This window comes from Antechinus flavipes, chromosome 3 (assembly GCF_016432865.1).
Source record: "Antechinus flavipes isolate AdamAnt ecotype Samford, QLD, Australia chromosome 3, AdamAnt_v2, whole genome shotgun sequence".
NCBI lineage: Eukaryota > Metazoa > Chordata > Mammalia > Dasyuromorphia > Dasyuridae > Antechinus > Antechinus flavipes.
The window spans coordinates 542,541,300-542,568,745 of NC_067400.1; the positions used below are offsets into that span (position 1 = coordinate 542,541,300).

The 27,446-nt window shown below is 34.8% G+C and overlaps 1 protein-coding gene across 3 annotated transcripts in view; it reads right to left on the minus strand.

The window, feature by feature from the left end:
• Positions 1 to 27,446, minus strand: part of CAB39L (calcium binding protein 39 like) — a 150,547-nt gene that overhangs the window by 8,429 nt on the left and 114,672 nt on the right. For 2 of the 3 annotated variants that reach the window (XM_051987354.1, XM_051987353.1), the window contains 3 exons: positions 27,206 to 27,265; positions 21,722 to 21,787; positions 7,595 to 7,738 (listed from right to left, as the gene is read on the minus strand). In XM_051987354.1, coding sequence (XP_051843314.1) covers positions 7,595 to 7,738; positions 21,722 to 21,787; positions 27,206 to 27,265 — 270 coding nt within the window. The remainder of the gene's footprint in view (positions 1 to 7,594; positions 7,739 to 21,721; positions 21,788 to 27,205; positions 27,266 to 27,446) is intronic. The other variant, XM_051987355.1, reaches the window with a different exon arrangement.

Consider the following 27,446-nt stretch of genomic DNA (forward strand, 5'->3'; position numbering starts at 1 on the left):
ATTCTAAGGTCCACAGGCTCACACAGCTAGACATGACTGAACAACAACACTAGATTTCTAAAATGTTTTGTATTTATTATTTCATTTGGGCCTTAAAACAATTCTATGAGGTAGGTACAACAAGCATTTTACAGGTTTAAGGTATTATACACTATGACTACTTATTCCTTTATCCAAATTATTAGGAAAAACAGTGAACCAGAAGATAGCCAAAAATGGATCCATGTAGCATCCTGCTACAGAGTTTTTGTTCCATTATTGATAACTCTTTGAGTGTGGCCATTTAACTCATTCTGAAGTCATCTAACTGGAAAATTGTCTAGTTGACATCTGTCCATTTTGTTCAAAGAGATAACATAAGATTGTTTTTTTTTTTTTTTTAATCTTGGAGTCTCTTTTCCAGGGGACATGAGAAAAGATGAAAAATGATCTGTTCAAACAAAAAATCAGGCATATACCTGTTATAAAGTAGATTTTTGATTAAACTGATCTCTCAAGGTCTCTCCCAACTTTACAATTCTTTGACTATAGTCTAGTAAAAATCCAACAAAGGCTGACTATCAGGACATAACATTTACACATAGTAATATCTTACTGACTTTTTTTTTTTAAAGTATACTATGTTTAGCAGTATTAATTTGACTATCCTCATCATCCATCTCAGTCATTTTTGTCATTATTAGTCTAGTTATGTTTTCTTCCTCTTGAATGGCACAGTTTATTTTTCCTCCTAAGAACAATTATATTCTGAATAAACTTGATCCTGCTATTTCTACCATTTTTCTACTTTTGCTGTTGTTGTTCAGTCATTTCAGTCATGGTCAACTCTTCATGACCCCATTTGGGATTTTCTTGACAAAGATACTAGAATGGTTTGTCATTTCCTGCTCCACCTCATTTTACAGATAAGGAAACTGAGGCAGGCAAGGATAAGTGACTTGTTCAAAGTCATACAGATAGTGTCTGAGGCTGGATTTGAACTCAGGAGTATGAGTCTTCGGATTTCAGTCCTGACACTCTGTTCACTACAATAGTGTACTGATTTACTAGAAAAATTTACCAATATTTCCATATATATATATGTTAAATTTACAGGCTTATCTTCTTCACCCACCCCACCCCAAATTTCTTTAAAAACAAAACAAAAATAAAGGCTAGGCACACAATACCAAAACTAATTCTAAAGTTCTGTTCTCCACAAAAAAAAAAAAAAAAAGCAGCCTTTCAGTGACTATGGTCAATTATTCTTGTAACTTGGAATCTATGATAATAGAGTTTGAAGATTAATGATAGATGGTAATGAATTTAACTGTTTACCTTTAATTACACAGTCTTAACAGAAAAATGGTTTTTACCCTCATGTTAACAATACTATTAATTTTTCATTTGAAAGAATAATGTGAAGTAGGTAGCAATATTCAGGAATATTCAACGTTTTGCCTTCTATGTATATTACTAGATATCAAAATAACACATAAGAACAGTTAAATACAAACGCAGGGGACAGTTGCAAGGAAACCAAACTTCCTTTCAGGGAAATAAAAAGGAAAAAAAAAAAAGAAAACCCTAAACTGGAAACTAAAGAGATACGGCTGAACAAACTTATATGAATGTAATGGAACATTACTGTGCCATAAGAAATTATTTCAGTGATGATTTCAGAGAATACTAAGTACTATGAATTAATACAATGAGATGAGGAGAACCAGGAGAACAAGTTACATAAGTACAGAAACATGAGGGAAAAACAACTTTGAAAACCTTATAAACTCTCATGAATGGCCAATCATGAATTAACCAATCTATAATCAATCAAATATGTTACCCATTTCCTAAATGAGAAATAATAGACTCAAAATAAATAAAAAGCAAAGAGATAGACATATTTGGGCATGGCAATTGTGTGAATTTGTTTTCTTGATTATGCCTATTTGTTAAAAGGAAGACGATTGTAGTTTTTCCTCTCAGCTTTTAACTTGGGGGTGGGGAGCTTTGAAAAGGGATTCACAATAATGATGGCTACGAAAAGAAGGCTCCTGAAATACTTTTGAAGATGTACAAGAGAGAACAGAAGGAAGTTCAGAAGGAAACAGATAAGTAGGTCAGTTTTGGAAGTAATGTATAGAATTTATTACTTTTTTTCTTTCAAAAAACCCAAAATAAATGGTGTAAGATAAAATTCATAGTTTCATATATAATCCTCTTTCTGCTGTATATATAGAAAAATACTCAATTTTTTGTGTTTAAGTTCAGAAGAAAAAAAATTTAAAAGGATTATCAAATTCAGCTACATAAAGAGAGTTTTATGTGAATTCTTGTCTGGGGCTATTAAAAAAGTGGGTTGGAAACATCCACTGTGAATGTCCTCATATACAAATAAACAGCCTAAAAAACAAATGAATTCTTTTAGAAAAAAAAATGAAAAGTTCTTTAAAAAATAGAAATGGGAGCGGAGGTCCTAATTATAGCTTTTCACATTTTCAGCCTGACTTCTATGTTTAAATGATACACAGGGATTATGGAAGGATCAACTAAGGACATACTAAAACAGAACATTTCACATAATTTAAGATTCATATTCAAGTTAGTTGAAAGAAATATTTGCTATTATATTTCTAAAGAAATATTTTTGGGAAAATTACTAAGAGTGAAAAGGGAGAAAAGGGGGGCAATCATCCTATTCATTTCTCAATAAAATACCCTCAACAAATGTGTTCCTCTTACTTTTCTTACTCTCACTCTCAGGAGGCATGAAGTTGATAAACTAGAAAGAAAATAGCTGAGTCAGAGACTCATCAGAGAATGGGTAATTGGTCAGCTAGAATTCTCCTTTGAGAATCATTCGGGGGGCAGGGGTGTGGGGTGTGGGGGTGGAGGTTTACACATTTTACCCTATATTGCCAAACTAGCTTTAGAAAGGAATCTAGACAACTTTCTCTATCGGTGAAGAGAGTTGCTATAGAATTTTTTAGGCAACTATGATTTTATCAACCTCGACAAGAGGCATCTCTTGAGTATGGGAGATGGATGAGGGAGATAACAACCGAGTTATTAATAGTGGGTGAAAATTCTAGAACTCAGAACTAGTTATTCCTGAATAACCAAGTATTCTCCTTGAGAGGTGAGAACAAATACTTGGGGCTCAGGTAAGGCCAAATTTAGGAAACCCTGAAAGTAAACAAGTGGCCCACTGTACAACTAAACCCAGTTCTTCTCCAGACATAGGAGGGGGATAGTCCATATTTACCTACTTATCGAATCGTTCAGTAATTTTGCCTTCCTTCACCAAAAGGACATTTAGCGTTTGGATACTGCTGAGAGGAAGGAACATTTGATCCAACTGTGACACTCAATAGGTTATGTGACCTTGAACAAACCTCCCAGCCTGTCTCCTAATTTGTAAAATGGGAATAAATAGGAATGCTGCTATGACGTATTTTGAGGAAAGAATTTTGAAAGTTGTAGAGTGGTATATAAACATGAGATAAATGGGAGTTATTGCTAACCAGTGGATCACTTGGGTCTGGGAGCTCTGAGCTGCAATCGGACTGACGCTGACTGTGGCCAATCAAGCATCAACAGGCCCACATGGTGAACAGGAGGCCAGCAGCCACCTAGGATGTGGGCAAATGGCCCAAAGGGGACAACAATGGGGCAAAGCTGCTGGGCTGACTGGCCATGGCACTAGGCTGAGGGGCCAACTGTACTTCTAGCCTGAGCAAGACAGGGAAGCGCAGTCTGGAAAAACAAAACAATTTCAAAATAAATAAACAAATAAATAAATAGCTGGGTGGATAAATGAATGAATAAATAAACATGAGCTATTATTACTACTGCTATTGCTTAACTACTTACAGGGATTCGTGATTTCATCAAGGTAGGCATTTCATCCACTGATACTTATGGCACCTTGTCCATTCTTACTAATTTGGGGTTTGTGAGGAGGCCAACAATGTCAATCCCTTTGTTTCCTTCTATAAGGAGCAGCTCTGAGCCACCCTGACATTTAGTTGTGACTTCTTGTCTTCTGCTTTAGTTTATAGTGTGAATGTCAATATCAATAAAGTTCCCTTTTTCTTATTAGTTTGCTGGATCACTGGACAAATGTCTCGCATTTATAATACTAACAGTTAATATGTCAGACCATCTATAAACGCCAGGATTCTTAACAACCTTTTTAAATCCCTTTTTCCTGATATAATACCACTGTTTATATAAAAGAGGAAAGCTGCCAGGTGGTTTAGAAGCCCATTTTATTTTGTTTCTTAGGTAATGACTGCCAAAGAATTCATCCCCTCATGCATTGACACTTCTCATTGGGAAAGCAATTCTTTTGTTTGGGAGTTGGTTCTTAGATAGTAGACTATCACTGGAATGGTCATCCTGGCATTTATCTTGGTCTTTTCACTCTCTCTTATTTAATGTACTCAATCAGTTGCCAAATCTTGCTATTTTAACCCTCAAAATCTTTTACATCCAACCCCTTTCCACTCACTCCTCAGTTCAGGCACTACTTAGCCCCTTGCCTATATTATCACAATATGTAATTACTATATTACTATCTGGTCCCCCTGCCTCAAGTCTCTCCCCATCCTAATTCATCTTACATTCTACTATTAAAGTAATATTTCTTAAGCACAAATATGACAAAGTATCTCCTTTAATTAATCAGTTCCAATGGCTTCTTATTACCTTAGGATAAATATAAAACCCTCCATTTAGTATTGAAAGCTCAATCCAGCTGGGCTCCAACTTATCTCAACTGGGCTTTAACTTATCCACAGAGGGCCACCAAACATCACTTTCCTTCCTTTCCTCTCTGTAATCCAGTCACACCTGTTCTCTGTTCCGCACAAAGCCCATCTCCTGCCTCCAGGCCTTTATGGTTCTTGTCCCACACCTCTGGTCACCTCTTCTCTCAATTTCATGAAATCCCTCTCTTTTCCTTTAAAACACAGCTCAAGGTCCATCTTCTGCATGAAGTCTGTCCTGATCCCCTAACCATCATAAAACAGCCCTCGCTCCCAAACTGCCTTGCATTTATTTGTATTTGTTTTCATTACAATGAATTACATTACACAATTCATTAAATTCTGTATGAATTTAAAACATACACACACACATTTCCCTATTTGAATGTAATCTCCTTAAGAGCAAGTATTGCTTCATTTCTTTCCCAGACCCTAGAAGTATCTGGCAAGACACATAATGCTGACTTAATAAATCCTTGTGGATCAATTGGAATCACATGCAAAGCCTTTCCCAGTTGGGATAAACTGTTAGAACTATCATCCTTGTACTATGGAGAACCAAGGGTCATGTTCTGGTCATGAGGGACCAAAGTAGGACTTTGTGGAGAGATGTTAAAATTTTCTTGAAAAAAATTTCTTGAATCTTTGAAAATCATAGTCTTCCAACTCTGAGGAATGCTTACAGTGTGCAAGCCGAAATGATTGATAGGATGACTTTAAGGAGCTCTAATTTCATTGGGTGTCTGTTCTCTCTACCAAAACAGGTAACGATCCTTCTACACATTTTTAAACAATCAGAGTCAAGAGATGCTGGACTGAAAAATTCATCACCATGTGGCTTAGTGATCCTTCTCAGGTAGGGAGGCTGGTCCTCAGGTGGGAGAACACACAGCTTACCACCAGGAACGGTCTCAAAACTGTTTCAGTTTGACAGGTTGCTAAAATTTGTGTCTTTGTTGTAGCCTTGGAGTAGTTAGGGTCTCCCCCGGACTGTAATGGAATGGGGAGGAATCAGAGAAAGGTTTTAAACAGAAAAGAAAAGGTGGTTGTCATTCCTGCTACTGATAGAAAGGAATACAGTAATTATCAGAGAGGATGGGTGGACAAGTACTTTGAAAAGTATCATGGGCTATACAAATTAAAGTTCATAAAATAATAGAAGCCAACTTTTGCCTTAACCAAGAAAACACAAAACAGAAACTAAATGAGGGTAATCTGGAAGATGGAAGGAAAAACAATGAAATATTCTGAAGGATTTCTTCAACAAATCTGTAAATAGGCAGCTAAAAGTATTATAGCATGTTAAAAGTTCAAATCCTTTATTGTGTCCTTCAAAATAGCCCAGTTAGTTTTCTTAGAGGCCTATCTCCCTTCTTGGTTCCAAGAGCTCTTGCAGCTTGTCCTTTACCTCTGCCAGCTTCAGCCCCCAGCTCTCTCTGAATCTCCAGTTCTACTGATTCCTGACTGAGGCTCATCCTTTTATGCTGTTTTAGAGGTATGAACTCAAAGGTTGACTCCTCCTCCGAGAGTGGGATTGTGGGAGGTGTAACTTGTGAATCTCATACTGAATCCTGACTTGTGAATCTCCCCAAAGTGTGAACTCCAATGAGTACTTAAATACTTTAGTGAGCTAGAAAACTTGCTAAGTACCATGCTAAATTAGATAAATGACTTAACACTTTGTAAGCATTCTAACAATAGCATACTAAAGAAAAACTACTTAGGTGTTTGATGTCACAACAACATAACAGAAGGAGACAACTTAAGCCACAATTATCAACAACAGGCAATGAATCATTTTGCTTATTAATTACTCCTGTTATGGATGAAAAGAAGTTTTTATATTATAAACTCAAGATTTCAAATATTTGAAAGGTTTTCTGAACAATAAGAAGACAGTTAAAAGGCTGACTAGTAAAAATCTTTTTTTTTTTTTTTTTGACTAACAAGGACACAGTTATGTTCTTTAAAAACTGTAATACTGGGGAAGCTAGATGGCTCGGTAGAGAGAGAACTGATCCTGAAGTCAAGAGAACCTGAGTTTGAATCCAGCCTCAGACACTTAGTAGTTATTAGCTGTGTGACCTTGGGCAAGTCACTTAACCCCAATTGCCATCAGGGAAAAAAACTATACCACCACCCACTCATGTTAGAAAGACTTGGACAAAGGAGTCAGAAAAGCTGCCATCACAAAAAAGTAATTTCTCAAAAACAGTGTTTCTAAATAAATTTTTAAAATGTCAGTTCTCAAATGTAAACTGAGCACTCTATGTGTGTGATCAAACTTCAAATGTGACATAGCAGAAAGCAATCAGAAGCTCAGAATTTAAGTGCTTGCTTCAACAGCAAATGAGTGATTTTGTAACTTTTAGGAAAAAAAATTTTGAATTTAATTTTAAAGACCCAACTTATTTTCTTTTTTTTTTTTTTGGTATTTTAAATATTTTATTTTATAATAACTTTATATTGACAGAATCCATGCCAGGGTAATTTTTTTTAACAACATTATCCCTTGCACTCGCTTCTGTTCCGATTTTTCCCCTTCCTCCCTCCACCCCCTCCCCTAGATGGCAAGCAGTCCTATATATGCCCAACTTATTTTCTTGAGTACAAAAAGTAACAACCAATCTGTAGGAGATGCTATGAAGATAAACTATTTAATTAGTGTATAGTTAATATTTAGAAAATACTGTACATTTATTAAATGTTAAGGATCATGAAATCATAGACAAAACTAAGATCTGGTTCAGTTTCAAGACTTCATTAACAAGACTCCATTCATCAAGACTTTCCCAACTCCCACCTGCCTCCCCAATGGAATATTTCTGTGCCCTGTACTTTACCTTAAAGACATGAAATGCCTCAAACTGAATGTTTGGACTTTTATCTCGGAGAAGATTCATCATTAACTTCAGATTCTCTGGCTTGCTGATATACTTTGTCATAATAGCAAAGTTGTGTCGATCTAGAATCAGTTCACCTAGTAGCTACATTAAAAATAAAAATAAAAACATATCAGAGATACTTAAATCTATCATTTTTCCTGAAAAACAACAACTTTAAATTGAAGTGACTTTAGTATTCTTGAAAGTGAAGAGCTAATAATACACTGACTCAAATAAATGTTGGAAGTTAGGCTGTGGAGAGTATCTTTGTCAGTGTATAATTTCAATGCATTGACTACTTCCTGTTGTAATCTTTCTGCTGTTTGCCAAGAGTCACGATGGCACCCAGTAAGGAATTAATGGCTTTATCCTTTATCTTAATTATTTTATTTCTTTACTCTCTTCCCAAATACATTTATCTAGTCTGGGTAAAGATAACAAGAGGCATACCTCACCCACTAAAACAAATGTACTCAATACAATTTTCTATGAAACTAATTTATATTAAATTAATCCTACTTCCCTGATAATTTTCATTATAAAGTCATAGATATATGGAACTGCCAAAAAAAATTTGGCCCTGGATATAATAAAATCATACCTAATATATATACCTAATAAATCAGGATGTCATAATTATACATTTAAGGGTAAACAAAAGTTTTCTGATGAAAAATGAGTAACATCACAAAGAATCTACACTCTAAATAAGGAATTAGATATACCTAATAAATTCCAGACCTTATCTTTTACTTGTAAGACCCAAAACCCCCTCTGTTTAGAGTTTCCTAAATTAAAAGTTATTATCAGAATGTCCTTGGTTTCTTTAAGGCATGGACATGAAATCTTCTCTCTAGTTATCCAACATGACTTTATATTTGCAAATGATGTTTATTTGCAAATGATATAAATTTACAAAATGTACTTAATATGGATTTTATCATGTGGCTTGGTAGGTGAATATTCCAATATATGTTATGTTTCTTTGCTAATTCATTTCTACTATATACCTTTATCAAATCTCTTGTATTCTCTTAGCAAAAAATCTATACAGATTTGAATTTCTGTTTATAATCTTAGTGGTTACCCTTCAAATATCTGCTTAATGTATTCTGGTCGCTAACACTGCTATAATGTAATAAAGAATATCAAATAAAAGTGATTAATGGTGGACATCTTTGTTTTCTTTTTTAAGGGGAATATTTCTAGTGTTTCTCCATTGTATTCAATTTTGGTCCTAAATTTCAAGTAGATCTTTCCCACACATGTTAAGGAAAAATTCCTTTGTTCATAGTTTTTATTTTTTATCATTTTTGAAATTTATCAATAACTTTTATGTTTCCTTTAATAGAACCAGAAATTTTTCTTATCGCTTTATTGATAATTTTCTTATCATTGAATTACCCACATAGATCTGAGAAAAACTATAGCCTGGAAAATAATTTTATTTTACACAGCTATCTCTGTATGTTTTAAAAATCAAGACCATACTTGCCCCATTAAAAAAAAAAAGCAGAACAGAACTTTTTTTTCAATATTTACAAAAAAACCCGATGTAATTCTGGGATAATTTATTCTTTGAAATTTGATAACAGTTCACCCTTATTGACCAAGTTAGAGGTCAATTCATTAATTATCATCCTTGTGTCTTCCACCAAAATAGTTTTCATTTAAATTGTCTAATACTATAATAGTGCTTTTGATACATCAAGTACTTTGCCAAGCACTTTAACAATTATCATCTCATTTGATCTTCATAACAACCCTGGGAGGTAGATGCCATTATCTATTTTATAGATAAGAAAATTGAGGCAAACAGAGATTAAGTGACAAGCCCAGGGTCATATAAATAGTAAGTGTCTGAAGTTATCTATTTTCTGTGGATAAATTTTGGTAATTTATATGACTCAGTACTTATGCTAAGTTCCCTATTTTATTAACATATATGTGACAAATTAATTTCCCCCAATTTAAATTATTTTATTTTGTATTTATTTTCTTGGTTCTCTTTTGCAACTTTCATTAACTTGTTTATCTCTTTTTTCAAAATTGGATTTCAATAGTTTAATCACATTTAGCACAATATTGAAAATCTTTAAAAGTTCAACTATTTTTCATTTTCAATTTTTAAAATTTCTGTTCTTATTTTGATAATTTCTTTCCCCTCTATTATTACTTCATTCCTTTTATAATATTTTTAAGTACAAATTTAATTCACTCTATTCTTTTTCTTTGCTATTAATGTATTAACTTAGTGGTATCAATTAACCTCTTAGAAAAGCTTTGGCTGAATTCTTAGTATTCTGACATGGATTTATCTTGTCATCTTTTGAACAGTATGCTATTTTTCTTCCATTCTCACTCAATTGTTTTTTAAAAAGATAATTTTTAGTATCTGTAAAGACTGATACTTTTTAAATACACTTTTATTTATTTCATCATAGTTCTATAACATGTAAAATTTCTACCACTTTATTTTTCTAATGGTTACTTTTTCCTGATATGGTATAGATGTTTCTGAATAATTTATATGCACTTGAGAAAATGCATATTCCCTGCTTTTTTCCATTTAATCTTACCCAGTTAACTAATTCCAATTGTTCCAGCTTGTGTTTTCCTGAGTGGGTTTTATGTGCTTGATTAACTATATAGTTTGATAATAAAGTGTTACATTCATTGCCAATTATCTTCTGCTCTCTATTGCTTCCAATAGTGATTTTATTTTCTTCCTTGTTGCTCATCAGCATTATATATTCTTTCTTCATCTTCTCTAGTAGTTTGTGATTTTTTTTTTGAGGGGTTAGGGATGGTAAGGAGTGTGTATGATGGAAAAAGAAGTGTTTGTGTCTTCTTTCAATCTTTTTTGAATATTCATTAGCCATTCTAGTTTTTTTTTTAAGCATTTCTCAGAATTTCTGTGATATGTTGTCAGTATAAATTTTCCTACATCTCTAACATCTCTGTTGCCCCTTATTCTCATATTTTTGTCTCCTAGTTCAGTCTCTCATACTCTCACCCTTCTTTGGTCCATGCTACAACCAAAATAAATTTCTCTGAACACAATAAACATGTACCTCCTGCTGAATCAAAGTATAAAATATAAACTACATAATTGTTTGAAGTCCTTTCATAATTTGGCTACAATTTTTATTTCATTCTACTTTTTTTCATGCAGTCAACATTGCTGCCATTCCTTCTAAATTTCTGGATCATTATTCATATCCTTTGACCTCTAACTTTGAATATTCTCCTAAGGCTCTGTCCTAAGTCTTTTTTTCTCTTTAACCTTTCTGGTGGAATATGATCCCTATATAGATAACCTCAGATCAATATAACAGCTTCAGTTTCTCTCCTGAACTGCAGTCCTTCATCGCCAAGTACTCAATGAATATTTCCATCTGAAATGATGTCTCAAAAGCATCCTGAACTTGATATGTCCCCAAAAGAGATTATTTTCTTTTTTCTCAACTATACTACTTTCCCCACTTTCCCTACTTTTGTCCAAAGTACCACTGATTTTCTAGTTATCCAGGTTCATAACTGAGTAGTTCCCTTTGATGCTTTCTCTCAAGCCCACATATCCAATCAGTTTACATCTCATTGATTATACTTCCTTAACATCTCTAGCTTCCATTCCATTAATACAATACAATCAACACATTTGTTCAATTCACTATTTCACTGGGACTACGCAAGATCCTAACTGTGATTGTTTTTTCCCTGTACCAATCTCTCCCCTCTCCAATCTACCTTCCCCACAGCTGCTGAACTGTAGTTTCTAAAACACTGAAGCAATTGCTAGGTAAAAAAAGCTCCATTAGCTCCCTCTTTAGCTATCATTTAGCTCAAACTCATTCAACTCTCAAAGTCCTTCATATTCTTTTTTTCAGCCCATTTTCTTTTCTTTTTTCTTTTTCTTTTCTTTTTTTTTTTTTTTTGAGAATGGGTTTCTTTACCTCTTCTGGGTTGAAAGTGCAGTATTCATTCCTGTTCCGATCCTGCTGCTTACTGGTACACTCTGGCCTTAGGCCCTTCACCCTTTTTTAGGGAGCAGCTCCGTAGCCCATTCCAGGATAGTCCGACTGCAGATCAGAATCCCTGAGCTTGAGTGACTTGTATCACCCTCTAGCAGGCTGCCTATCTTTCTGCATTTATCACCTGTTACTCCCATTCACACACTTATATTCCAGTCTAATCAGTTTACCTTGTAGTCCCTTCTCCTCAACATGTAATGCTGAACTCTACAGCCTCAGTGCCTCTGCCCCAAGCACCTCTCATTCCTAGAATGTACTCCAGTATCTGCACCTTTTAGAATCCCTGGCTTTCTTCAGAGCCTGGATCAAGGGCAACTTCCTACATGGAATTTTTCTTAAATTGTCCAATTGCTAGTGTTCCTACTTCAAAATTACTCATGTATATGCACATGTTATGCGATGGCAGAAATATCTACTTCACATAGACTGGGCTAGTTTTTCTCTAAAAAGGAAATAAAATCCCATCTGAGACTTAACTATTACAGAGAAATAAGCTCCCTAAGGGAGTCAGCTTGATTTGGTAAAACAAAACAGCACCTTAAAGGCTCTTGTCCAACAAGATGTCTCCCATTCACACATCAAAATAATTCCATTACCCTTGAAATGCATAATAATAGAAGTAACTGTTCAGTGACTCAATGATTACAGATATCAAGTGAAACATAAAACATGATGATATAAGCTTGCCAAGTATTTGCACTGAGATGCAGAATTAAAGTTAAAGACAATTTCTCCACGTATGATGAGGTCTTCCAGATGCTCTTGCTTGTGGAGGCCACACGACCAGTTGTATTAAGCTTTGTAATAATAATGTAAAGCCTCCTGTAGGTACCTGTGACCACTCAAAGGTTTGGCTTGACCATCCACACAAGAAAGACCAAGTAGATAAAGAATGGCTATTGTCCAGATCATGACATGCATTGGGATGGATAATCTGTTCAAGATGTCTATTAGTAAGCACATCTGGGACAGATAACATAGAATAACCAGCAGATGAGCCTGGACTTGAACGAGAGGAAAAAACCAAATCATAATGTCTTCAGGAAATGATAAAACTCCTTTAATGATCCCAGGTTTCTATGGAAACAAGGGCTAATCATTTTCATGTAAAAATTCTACCAATGTTGCTGTGCAATAGAAATTCAGTGAATACAAGTCTCCAAACTGGGAAACGAATATCACATAGAGGACGATGGGACGTACATGGTTGGTGTGAACAGGCTGCACAGTCCATCAATATGGAATTTCAAGAAAGAACAATAGTAGAAACATGGTAGGACACAAAAACAGACTGATGTGGGCCGAGAGGGATGACAAATAAGTGGCCAGACTGTTCCATTTGACACTCACAATGTCAGAAGACATTGAAGTAGGTCTCTCCAGCATGTTGGGGGGAGCCCCACATAAAAATGAATGACAGACATGGATAGAATGGGCAGGAATGAGTAGCCTAAAATCTGCATTGTTGGCAAAAGCTCCTAAAGAGAAGAAATCATGGATCTATTTGAGTAGTCTTAAGCTGATATCTCAGAATTATGATTGGCCTTATAAATCATCTGGGGCAATTTTTGAGAGGGTTGTTAATAGTTTGCAAATCTTTTGTAGATATACAAATAATACGTATAGATACACACATATACACAAACACACGTATACTTTGACCATTAATCCATTGGGCTCTTGGTATCTTCAATTTGTGTTAGTTCCCTACATATCTTGTATATCAACATATCTTATTATCCCTGTATTAGATTATCAGAAACTTGAAGATAAGGACTGTGTTCTTTTTCACTTTTGTATCCTTAGCTCTTTGAACCTTGCTTTGCATGTAAAAAAATCCATTTGTATGTTAGTTAATTAAAAAGACTTCATCTCTGATATTCTTATAACTTTTAAATTGTAACATTTTTGTTCAGTTTATTTTCCTTTAGGTTTTGTTTGCATTCATTCTATAGACTTTCATATCTATTGTTAGTCTAGACACTATGCCAGGTACTGGAGATTAAAGGAATGAGGAAATTCCTGGCCAAAAGAAGCTTACTTTCTACAGGGGAATATAATATGTTCAGAGTTAAATAAATACATATTATTTACAATATAACTACTAAGTGATGTGAGGAGGCAAATGTGGGAGGATCTATATTAACAACTAAGTCAATTATGAAAAAACTCCCCAAAAAGATGGAATTTGCTCAAGGAAATGAAGGAAAATAGGGATTCCAGGAAATGGAGGTAAAAACAGAGGTACTTCTAAGCATGAGGGATGGTGTGGCTGAAAGTACATAGGTAAAGAACAGAATGTTATGCATAAACATCTATAAATAGGCCATTTTGGTTAGAGTACAGAGTATATGAGAAGGAATAATGTATAATCAATCATCCTGGAAAGATGGGCTGGAACCAAATAGTGAAGGGTTTTAAATGTTAGAAGAGTTTATTTTTTATTTTAGATCCAATGGAGGACTCCCTGAAGCTTCTAAAGCCGGGGAATGAAATGGTCAGACCTGGGCTTTAATTTAAAATGATGGGTTTAGAAGGAAATAGAATGATTTCATTTCTGGGCAAGCTGAGTTTGAGATTCTTATGCTCATTCTGTTATCTCCAAAGTTATTTCTGTCCATTAACTAGTAACAGATAGCAGAATGAAGGTCAGTTAATGCATAAAAATGTTCATTACACTTTGCAAAATGCCAATCCTTGTTAGATATTAACTCTTTGCCAGTAGAGCCATAGCCTATAAAATAGAGGAGCTATGTATTTACGTTGGTAAGAAGAGGAAAGAATAAGATGGCTCCAAGAACTCCAAATTTTCTTAGGAAGGTTGATCTGAGATGTTGTGAAAGAAACAGAGTGGGAAGATTTCATCCAGATTCTGCCATTTGCTGTCTATGTAACCACAAACAAATCACTTCATCTAGCTTGAACCTGTGTTTCTTCATTTGTAGGACTGGGATGTGCTTGGGGTGCTTTGTAAGCCATAAAAAGGCTACATGTTAAGACAGATATGAAATCATATCTGTTCAGCTATTCTCCCTATTCCTTGAAATTTTTATCCATTTCTTCTCATAAATTCTCTACTCAAACTTCTGGGGACCTTTGAGTTCATTTAATATCACAAGACTATCAATATAGCATTTAGGTAGTCATCTTTTTTTTTTTTTTTTTTTTTAGTTTCTAAATGACTATCCTCAATCCTTTCTGTTTATGTATGACTTTAAAAGTTATAATTTATATCATGTTTTCAGCTTGAAGAGTTTGTTATATAAATATCAAGAATTATGTAACTGAATTATTTTTTATAATAAATATAAAGGGTTTTTTTTAACAAAACTCAAAGCACTATGTAGCTGTATAGCAAATCTATGATTAATTTTTAAGTTTATTACTATTAGAATGAAATTAATTCAATTTCAGTTAAGCTAGGATGCCTATATATATCATTGCTTGCCTAAATTGACCTCTGTAAATCCAATTCTTTTTTTTTTTTTTTGAGAACAATTACATTATTTGGCAGAGTCATTCAATTTTAATTTATATTTACAATAAACCCATGTATTTACATAACACAAAATAAGAAAAATGCCATAGTACTATGACTAAGGAAATAATTAGAAAAAAAATTCCATCTAATATTTTAAATAAGAGCACATAAAAAATTTGTTTGCACATTTTTGCATGAAAATATAGAACCAAAGTAGAGGAAAAATCCTAAAACTGTTCTGAGTTGAGATTATTATAAGATATTAAACGTCAAGCTTAAGGAGAGAAAAATAATAAATATATCCTTGTCTCTCCCATGGAGATATTAAAATAGAATATGCATATTTTAATTATTTTCTAATAATAACAACAATCTAAGTACCAGAAGAGGCTTAGTAACATTTAGAGTATGACTAAGAAAAGTTAGCATTGTGCATCCAGCTAACATGGAATAAGAAAACCACCCCACTATTTAGATAATATGTAATTTACATTCACAGTTTTACTAGTCTGATCTCTCTTATTTTCTAAAGCTCTGGAGTATCTTACTCCTAACCAAATATAAAATCAGTCATCTTATCAAAAGAGAGATTACTATAATCCTCATTTTTAAAAAGATAAGAGAAAATCTTAAGGAAGGCTTGCTATATATTTATGTATACATTCATTTTTCTTTTAGCTATTAAAATGTAGTTATGCTAGAAATCTCTGCAGGAAAGAAAATGGTTTTTAATAGTTTAGAATATGATCTGGAATGAGTAAAGGTTATTTTAAAAAACTTTTAGGTTAAAAAATTCTGAATTCTTAGATTTCTTTTCCTTCTTATCTATTCTTACATATAGGATTACATATAGGTCAGGCTAACACTTAACACTGAAAGGATTTCCCCAATATCATTTCTTCCTGATAGATGAGCAAACAGGTGAGTAGATGGAATTATCTCACTGGACTAAGGAGACTGAGCTAAATTGGAATTGGGGAAAGTTAAAAACTTCATAGGCTTACAAACTCCTGATTTCTTAACCATGATCAGTACTTAGTTTATAATATTATGACTTAAATATCCCTAAAGAAACAAAGATATCAAGCAAGGGGTAGTACATCATGAATATACAAAAGTAAAGACAATTTTGTGAGTCAGGGATATTGGTGAAAGCCTTGGGAGGCAGATTTAAAAAGAAGTCCCGATATAATCAAAGGTTTGACCAGGAATTTATCACTGGGGATATTGAGGAGTAAGGAATCAAAGCTGGGTTTTCAAGAGAGGAAAAAAGAATAATGCAAAAGGAATTAAGGAGTCAAGATACATACATCCACCCCATCATCTCACTCTTCCTTGTTTCCATCTAATTCTAAAACTGCAAGGGAGCTACACGTTTAGTTCTGACCCATATATGGAGTGTCAGGATGGGAACTGGGAGGGCCACAAATACAGACTCTGCCTCTTTGGAAAGAAATTAAGATCCTAGGAGCAATCAGCATGCTAGAAATTATCACCAGCTGAGTTCAGATATCAAGAGGAGTTTGTAAGACTTAAGTTTACAACTTTGTCCAATTTCCATTTAGCACAGAATCCTTAGTCTGCTGAGTTAAGTTTACCATCTGTCTCATCTACCAGGAGAAAGTGATATTGGGGAAATCCTTTCAGTGTTTAATGTCCCCTTATCCCAAAGGCCCCTGGCCAGGATTTTCTCCTCCTTGCTGGAGATGAATGGCCTGCCCTGGGTAAGGGGTTGAACAGAGCTGGTGAGTGCAGGAGCCTCAGCCTTCTGCAGTCTCCTCTGAACTCCTCAAACATGTGTCTCCCTCCAGGACTCCTGGAGTCTCACCTCTTCTGGAGTTCCTGGCTTCTTGCTCCAGAAAGAAGATGGATAAAGTTAAAGTCAACCCCATTTCATAGAAGACATGATGGAAAAAAAGGGGGGGGGAGTTGACCTCTCCCATATTCTGTCTCAAAGCTGAAAGCCAGGTGATTCTGTACTTGAGGAGTCCTAAAAAAGACTTGGATCTTGATGAGGGCTTTGAGAAGGAGAGCATTCCTGTAAATGGTAAGGGTATCATAAGATCTTTGGTACTGTAGTGTAGTAGAAAGAGAATTGAACTTTGAGTCAGGGGAAGAGTGAATTTGAATACTTGCTCCTCCAACTAATTATATGAATTATGGGCCACTCACTTAACAATCCTAAACTTCAATTTTTTTCCTCTAAGACAGGGGTAATAAAATTTATACTACCTGCCTCCTAGATTGTTAGTAAGAATGTGTCCTGTAAGCCTTAAAATGTCAATGAAAGTGCTATAAATATAAGTTGTTATCATCATAATCACTCTTTGAGCTCTTAAGTCAGTTTTTCTTGAATGAATACTCAGCAGGGAAGAATGACCTTTTCTTTTGGTAAACAGCTATTATCTTCGGGGCTACACTCATTTTCTCTTTTGAGGACAGTGGTAGAGAATAGTGGTAGTTAAGTAGTAGGGCTTTTAAAAAAGGTGATATTCCCAAAAGTTTATTCCTTAGGGCGACAAGGGCTAAACTGCTCAATCCCCTGTTCTCAACCACAGTGATGATGTCAGTGGGTCCAATTCTCCCATGTCCTCTGCAGGAAGACTTTTCTTTGTTTCCCTTTGTAGTTCTGTCTTTCATGTCCTTTTTGCCATAGGGAAATAATCATAGCCCTTTACTGTGCTCAACACATAATGAGAGTTCAATAAATGTTGCTGAATGACTGACTAAGAAACACGGCTTGTTCTCCTGTTGGCTCGAACCTCATAACCTTGTCTCATGGTCTCTTTCAATATGTTCTGCCATTTAATCTATTGACTATTCATTCAGGGTTTCTTAGGTACAAGGCACTGCAGAGGCAAAGAGGAAAGAGTATGATTTTATTTGGGTCACTAAAAAATAGATTTTTGGAAGAGGGTTTATCAGGTATTTTTACAAATCTTTTTAATAAGACAGAGCTAATTTCCTAGGGAAGACACTCAAAATTCATGCAATGCACAAAACTTTTAAGCTGAAATGTTTGGGGTCAGATTAAGGAGAGAAAGGATCACAGGTTTAGAGATGGAAGAGACCTCAGAGGATATCTGGTATAGCCTCCTCATGTTACCTCTGAGGGAACACAGGCCTAAGGAGCTTAAATGACCTACCAAGGCCATATGGATAATAAGCGTAAGAGGTGGGATTTGAACCCAGGTCCAATGTGTAACTCCCTTCATCTTATTGAGAAGGAGGTCTTTAACACTTAAGGAATGACCATGTTTCAGAACTAATCTTCCTCATTATTCAAATGTTAAAGATATAATCCTAATTCTTGGTCTGGAACTGATTATTTCGAGGTGGGGAATTCTGGGTATAGTAATCCCTCTCTCCATTTATGCAATCTGTCTAACTTCAGTGTTTTTGTTGTCTAAGATTCTGAAAAGATATGTGATTTGTCCATAATTGCAATGTTACGGTGCACTTGAGGCAGGACTTCCTCCAGGTCTCCCTGACTCTAACGTCATTAATGTCTCTTCAGGATATCCAGCATCCAGCTTCTCGTACTCCTAACAAATGATGTAAGAATGGAGGTAATGCTCATCTGCTCAACTACGTTGTTCAGGGACTGTTATGTTCTGGTTACTAGAATTATCTGGTTACTTGAAATGTTTGTAGTTTCAAAACTGAACACAATGAAAAATGACCTTTAGGAGCAACTTCCTATAAATCTCTCATTTGCTAATGTGGACTTTTCAAATTATAAAATAAGATCCACATACCTCCCCCCCCTCTTTTTTTTTTACTCCAAACACTTTCCCAATATCATTTGATTTTTTTCTTTAAGTTGAAAATAAGAAAAGTAAGAATTATAGAGATGTCTGAATTTACAACCTTAAAATAGGATTTCTAGTACTTTGTAAATCTAATTTCATCAGATCACCCCTTCCAAAAAGTCTTTCTTCCACAGGTCTAATGCACTGGTGATACAAATATATTTTTGAGATCAACAAAAGGTTGTATATTGAAAGTTATTTCCTTTTGTCAGTTTTGTTCCAGACATCTTGAATGAACATGGTGGTATTTATAGGAAACCTCATTCTCACTTCAAAATTGAGGTAATTTAAACACTAAACATAATCTTTATTTTCAAATATTTAAAATGGATTGGTGGTCTCATCAGTGTGAATGTTGTCCTATAGTGATACAGATTCCAATCCATCCATACTTACTTAGCCTATGTGACTTGCCCATGCTCCCACAAACATCCCTCAAAGGATTTACCCAATGTATTATGATGCTCTTTTCTTGAGATCTCCTGATCATTTGAGGAAGTCAATGGGCTTGCCACTGTGTAACCCTCACTTTCTCCATATAACTAAACCATCTTCTTTTTCATTCATATATTTCTCTAATGATATTCTCTACTCTAGGTTCCTTTCACAATTTCTAACTTGTTCTGAGAGACAGTCTGCTCATATTCACCATAGGCTTCTATGCATTCTCAATTATACCGATTTAAAATTTTGCAAAGAGTGTTGGCTCCTTGACTTACAGTCATATAGCAACCTTGGTAGATTAGTATTGAAAATATGGGTCTGGGGACAGCTAGGGGATGCAGTGGATAGAGCACCAGCCCTGAAGGCAGGAGGACCTGAGTTCAAATCTGGCCTCCGACACTTAACCCTTCCTATCTGTGTGACCCTGAGCAACTCAGTTAATCCCAATTGCCTCAGAGGGAAAAAAAAGGAAAGAAAATATGGATCTTTGTTTCTGGGCTATTTGTGGTTCTTGAAGGAACTTTTCAATTTCTGAAATGTAAACCAGAACCTCTCTTCTTCCTGCTTAATTATGGGCCAACTCATGTGGATTTTCAGTGTATGGCACACGCACCTATGTTCATATACGCACTCGTGCACAATGACCAACATGCAGGCAGCCCTCCTAACATACAGCACAGTCTGGACAGAAGGCATTCTTCACTCCTTTAGTTTTTTTCTCCATTGGGTCAAACTGCTTTGAGTGGCCATGAATCTCACCCAGGTGAGTCGGCAGGTTGGTGCAGCAGCATCAGATCATGTGCCCACAGGAACAGTTGAAGGACTTCAGTCTCTACAGGAAATGTCTTCAGCCCTGTCCTGGCTCTCCTCCATGAGAACAGGGAACACCTTTGGTCAGAGTGCATCTCCCTGTCCTGTGTCTCACTTGTATTAATAATGAGAGGGTTACCCAAACAAGGTCATCTCTGTTAATGCATCTTTTAAGGAAGCTTGCTTAATTTTATGTATATACGTGAGGTAACATTGTGGAAGAAAGACTTTAAGGCAACATTTTGCTTTATAGAGTCAAATACTTTATAATCAGCAAACAATTAGAGAATCATCAGCAGGACTTTGTATTCTTACTAACGTCTTCAATGTCTTCTCATCAAAGTTTATACAGATGGGACAGCAAGCATAGAGGTGAAGAGTTGTTCATATTGCTCAGGGGTATTAGTCAAGTTCAAGATTTCCCTCCACACTTTCCAAATATTTTTGTTTTCCAAATATCTCATAAAGCGACTCCTCAGTGCCTTACTTTCGAGTCACCTCCAGAATCCAGCTCCTCTGGATAAATTTCATCTGATCTGTCCATTTTCCTCATCTGTATTCTCTTGCTATTTCACTATGTCCATTGGACATGTGAGGTTAGACTACAGGAAGGGCAGGTTAAAAATGCTGAAGGAGTGGGCCTAGCTTCCAAGCTTTCTTGATGCTTACTACTTGTGGGATGTCTTGCAAGCCCCTTTCCTTCTATTTCTAAATCTCTAAGATGAAGGAGGACTCAATGGATCCACAATCCCTTTCAGCTCTAAAGATATCATCCTTTAAGTGGGATGGCTCCAATTTCCTTGATAGTGAAGGTTTGTCATACAAATTTTTATAGACCTTTTCTCTCTTTTCTGTTCTTCTTCCATCCTTGCTGGATGATTTTACTCATCTAGGTCTCTCACCAACTTTATTTAATCTTGTTTTATGCTACCCTGCTTTTCTGTTTTATGGCAAATTATTGTTCATAATCTTCCACCATCATCCTCTCCAAGATTTTACAAATCAATTTGCATTTTAAACCAAATATGCTTAACTTAAAACTGGCTGCCAGCTTTCTTCATTTGGCAACTGTCAAGCTTTTAATAACTGAGGATATGAAGGACCTTTTCAAGTATTTGCCAATCATCCCACAGCTATTTGCTATACAAAATTTTAGGGTATGAATCTGAATTAGAGATTTGATGGTAAAGTTTTTTTTTTTTTTATTGTATTTGATGGTATTTGATGATAAAGAGTTTGATAGTTGATAAGACCTGATAAGTATTACTTACAAATTTGGGAAATAATCTTAACAATTAAAAACATTATAATCAATCTTTGATGATACTTGTTTTTAATAAGATCAACACCTAACACTTCTATGAAAATAACAGACCTAACAAGATTATTTCCTTTGGCCTGTTTGTTGAACTACATACCTTATTACATACATACATTACTACAAACATATCAGTAATGTAAAAGACTTCAAAATACAGAGAAATACTTGAAAATTATATTTTACCTTTAAAGATTGTCTCTTAGTCACGTAATTCTCAGATAGAAGCAACTTTTCATAGTCATCAAAAATCTATTGAAAAAGAAAATGAATGTTAAAGAGTAGAATGAGTGCAAGCTCTGACATTTAGTAGTTGTTTGACCATGATGGACAAGTCACTAATCCATGCAGAGTCTATTCTATTCTTGGTAAAATGAGACTAATAATATCTAACCTTTAGAATCTTTAAGAGGCTTAAATGAGACATGTATTGAAAACATTTGAAACCCTCAAGGCATTACTGAAATGTGCATTATACTCAGCCACATATGCTCTAATTGCTAATGTGTAATAGATTTACACATGGAATTTTATCATTTTCATTTTCTACAAAAGGAAATTGAAGAAGAGGGAGGGTTCAAGTAATTCAAAGTAATTCATTGACCTAACCCACTTTTTCAGCCCTACAAACATGATAGAAAAATGGAACAAATTCTAGTCATCCTAAAAATTCATTTAAGAAAATATCCAGTAAAAATATTAAGTTTATTCATATTTCCTATGGTTGCAAAGAAACTGGCAATAGGATACTTTGCATTGTTCCTATATAACCCATAATTATTTAGTCATTTTAAGAAAGTATGGATTATAAATCCAGAGGCAAATTATGGAGCATACAGAGTCATTCCAAAATATGTTCAACTAAGGACAGATATGGGTTATATTCTATTTATTTTGGGGATGATCACTACCAATGCCTTGGGATAGTTTGGTGATTTTCTATTATTAGTAAAAGCTGAAGGGTATGATTCCATAGGGGAACCAAGGAACCATAGGGTTCCTTGCCATTTTGCTTAGAAAAGAGTGCCAATAGATCCAGCCAGGGAAGGCTGAATTTGCTGCTATAGCAGCTGTGATAAGTAGTTATGGCAAAGTGGTTCTTACTCATGTTTTAAGTTTTGTGGCTTTATGGAACATCTGACGGTCTTACTGGGAATGGGGAGAATGGTGACAGAAAACTATTATATGCCAGCAATAACTGTTTTTTAAAGTCCCGTTGTCCAACACATTGTGAAGGACACTAGAGAAACTAAAGATGTAGCCTCTGTCCCTGAATGATTAATGAAAAGCACTTATGAGGCACTTATTATAATGCCAAGTACTATGTTAAGTACTGGGAATACAGATAGAAAAATCCAGACACTCCCTCCTCTCAAAGAGCTCACACTCTAAATTAGGGAGGACAACACCAAAAAGAAGTCAGCTACAAGATGAATGGAAAAGGCCAGAAATCCTAAGGATACATGAAAGGACACATACAAGAATGTGCTAGAGTTATATTAAACTAAGTTGACTATTAAATTTTCAGTGTCATCATTTACAGCCCCCAAAATCAGCAAATGTTATAAATCATGGCTTAATTTATTCTTTTGTTAATTGTCTAAATTTACAAACACGGAGAAATTGTTAGTAATGTAAATTAAACTTAAGTATGTCATATGTACATGTCCCCTCAGATAACTAGTTGTTAAACTGTTACACACCTCAGGACAGATAGCAAGACCAAGAGGTCCTTAAGTTATTTCAGTAGGTTGGACAGCACTGTACCAGGACATCTGCAGTGTCCAGTGTATAGAAGAGTATCTGGCACATAATAAGAGCTTCATAACTGTTTGTGGATGAGAGAGGCAAAGACCTGGAGAGCCTCCATCTCGCTGGAAGGAAGAGAGCTGAAGATTCCCATCACATTGAGGCCCCCTCAAGCAGCCTGGACGGGTTGTGCTCTGACTTATGCTGGCTAGGATAGTGGGGAAAGGGTAAGGCAAGGATGTAGGTGCCTTCTTGGTGGTGATGGGTCTCCCATTTCATAATGGATGTCGGGGGCCTGGGGCAATTAATACAATTAGGAATAAAAGCTATATAAATGAAAGTACTATACAAAGTAATTTATAATCAAATGTAATATTTATTGTGTACAACTGCATAGACTAAGAATAAAAAGAAATGAAAAGCAAGCGGGAGAAAGGAAAGGAAAGATATTTAAGAAAAATAATTTCCCTGAATTCTTTTTGAGATAATTATGTAAATAGAATTACCAAGATATGTGTGTGTGTGTGTGTGTGTGTGTGTGTGTGTGTGTGTGTCTGTCTGTCTGTCTGTTTATGTGTATACAGAAAGAGAGAAGAAGGAGAGGGAGAGGGAGAAGGAAAAGGAGAGGAAGAGGGAGAGAGAGAAAGAGAGAGCTAGTGCAATCATACACCAGTCAATTAGTAAACACAATTTCTGGCTAATTGTCTTTTTATTTTAACTTTTGTATTAAAGTATAATTCAATATGCTTGTATTGCTTGCATTTGTATAAGTGACCCATATCGCAAACTCTAGCATAGAAGCTATTCCTCCTATAAAATTAAGAAACTTAAGGAAGTTGATGACTTCATTCTTAAAATGTCTCTGACAACCCTATACTGTACTTGAACTTAAGGAACTTGCATGGAATATATTTATTTACGGTCTTCCTCAAAGACATTCTGAGTAAAGTGTTTTAGAAACTTTAAAGCATGAACCAAATAAGAATTATGATTATATTTCACTATTATAATAGATATAGGTATAACCAGAACTACAGATTTAGTTCTTTCTTGTTCTTTATATTTTCTTAAGATATAGTTACAGTATTTAATTTGTCAGAAATAGTACTTTAGACTGATAGGGCTGATAAAACCACCTACTTAATAGGAAGACCAATTAAATTTGATAGATCTCTGCTACATTGTTTTGTAAAAGTCAGATCTTGTGGTATTTTTGGTAAAAATAACTTATTGTAGAAACCCCAAATAGCAATTTTAGTTTCAAATTCAAAGAATGATGAATTCAACCAATTAAAATCACAGATTTTTTCTGAAACATGAAGCACCTTAAAGCTATATATATATATATATGTATATATAAAATACTTTTACTTTCTTTAAAGGTCTAGGATATAAAGGAAATGCTCTCTGGAAATAAGTTTTTATCTTCTGCTCAAATCACAGCATCCCCAATTTATTTCACACTTTAGAAATTCTTTTACTCATTTGTAAATTTTCAGTTTATAACACTATAATTTTAAGTTTAGAGAGAATATGCAATAGCCACAGTAAATGATCTCTGAAAAGCAAGATAACGCAGGCCAAAGATTGACACAAAGATTGGTAGCAAATGATTAAAATATAAAACACACATCCTTTCCTTTCTGTTAGTAATATTCTGTTAGTTATTCACAGCCAATCTGACTTTGTGGCTTGGCTTTGCTATTTTCACTGCAATGTCTTGTGGAAGGATTTGAGTGTTTGCTAGTGACTGCTTTACACAGTATGGTGCTTAATAAATAAATGCCTGTTGAATAAAGTCTGTTGTGACAAAATAAAATTCCAATATATAAAAATTATCTCTTTCATACAGAATTGGACAGTATTAAGCATTCTTGGTGAAATGTTATGTGGTCACTGAATTATGAACAAAGTTAGGTTTTTCTCTAAATATGTCATTCCTATAATTACCAAAAAACATTAATTTGAACAGATAATGACTACATGTAACAGTTACCCAATACTTCTATTAACATAATGTTATAGATAATTTCTAAAATCGTGCTTCTAATTCTTTTATTTTTTTTTTAAAACTGGATAATGGTTTAAAAAAAAAACACACACCATGATTTTTGTGGTATCTCTCGTTTAGAATTCAGGTTTACAAACCTTTGTCATTTATTGGGCAGAAGGTGGTGCTATAGATAGTGTTTAGGCCCTGGGGTTACAAGGAACTAAGTTCAAATGTGATCTCAGACTCCTGACACTTACTACTTGTGTAATACTGGACAATTCACTTAACTCTGATTGCCTAGCAAAAACAAAACCTAAAACATAATCAATTTGTAAGATTAAGTTGCTGATATCATACAAGAAAACCAATGCTGCTTATAGGTAAAGTTTTTTTTTTTTTTTTAACAAGGTTTATATGTTTTTTAAGCTTTCCTCCCTTTAGTCCCTTTTAAAACTTTGTAGGCAACTGTATTTTCCATCAGCTATGTTTATTTTCAACACAAAACACACCCCTTTCTCAAGATATGATCCCCTTTGGTAGTTCTCTCCTCTCCCTTTCCCCATTAGATTATAAACTTGTCTTTCTTTTTCTTATTTATTCCCAGAGTTTAGCAAGTGTCTGACATAAAGTAAGTACTCAACAACTGTTTACTGAATTGAATTGTTGGAGTTTGGGGTTCTATGTAACTGAGGAACCAGAAAAAAAATATTTTTGCAAAGGTTATTCCACTAAAAGAGGGAAATTCTGAATAATTTTACTTACACTTTTAAAAATAATTGCTAATTAAATAAAATGACTTTAAAAAGCATGGAGAATGACTAAATGTGGTGATCCAATCCTGTAACTTCTAATGAGAGTATGAAGCTAGTAAATTGCTAAGTTCTGGAATTCTAAGATACAGGAGTTCTAAAGCTGGTTAGCTATCTACAAGTTCTGCACCTTTGGGAGGGAAGTACCACAAAGCTGACTAATAAGGATGAACAGGCTCAGTTAAGAAGGACAGAACAGAACAAAGCTTCTGCAAAGAGCAACAGAAGGATCAGACACATGAGTGGCCAGTGTCCTTGCAGCCTGGGCGAGATAGGGAGATGTTTTGTTTTGTTTTAAATAGAGAACTCTTCCAAAAATCACTCATTATGAGCTTAAGCTCAAAAAAGAACCAGATATTTTGTTCAAGCTAGATAGCCTTGACCTCCATTGAAATCTTACTTTTAGGCCTCAAAAAACTATGGAGGATTTAATCATGGGTTCTCAAAGGCTAGTCAAGGAAAGCACAAACCCTGGTAACTTTTACCAAGCTTACCCAAGTCTGGTCCAGAAATAGATTATATACCCATAGCCCAAGAACTAGTCAATCCAAGTTCAGAGAGGCTCATTATCAAGATAGCTAGTGAGTAATGACTTTTTCAACCAAAAAAACCCTTCAAAAACAGGGGTTGCTCTCTGCACTGGTAGAAATAACAACCTTATCAATCTACCAGTCTACATCCTTGAAATATTGAAAAAACACTTGCAGCCATTAAAGCAGGGACAAGATCATGAGATGCTAGACACAGACCTCAGAGACCATTTAGTTCAACCATCTTATCTTCTATATAAGAAAACTGAGGTCCAAAGAAGTTGTCACACAGATGATAAATGAAAGAGCCATAATTTAAACCAGGGTTCCCTGACTCCAAGTCTGCCCTCTATAGTCTAAAGAGGCAGCGACTTTCCATATTCTTGGTTTCACCTAAAGCTTCTTTTGAGTATCTTTTAAGATGATGAGATTTAAAAGATTTGGGGTAGAAGTTGGATATTTGGCCAGGACATAGTCACTATAGTGGCAGTACAAACTGTTAGGTTCCAGGAGCCTACTAAGAAAAGAAAATGTGCTTTTATTACTAAAGTAAACAAATTTTAAAGATTTTAAAATGAACTATACTTACAGTGTCATAATTTTGTTCTAAGAATTCTGCCACCAACACTTTGTGTCTTGTTAATAAGTCCTAGAAAGAGAATGCACAGAGAAAAAATTATTGTATTTGATACATTCTATATACATTCTTTTTCCTTTGCACAATCATCTCATTAATTAAAATTGCAGAATATTTCAATCTCTTTTATATTATCATCCAGCTTCATGGAGAAAACTGTAATATTTAATATAGTCTGCAAGTAATTAATACA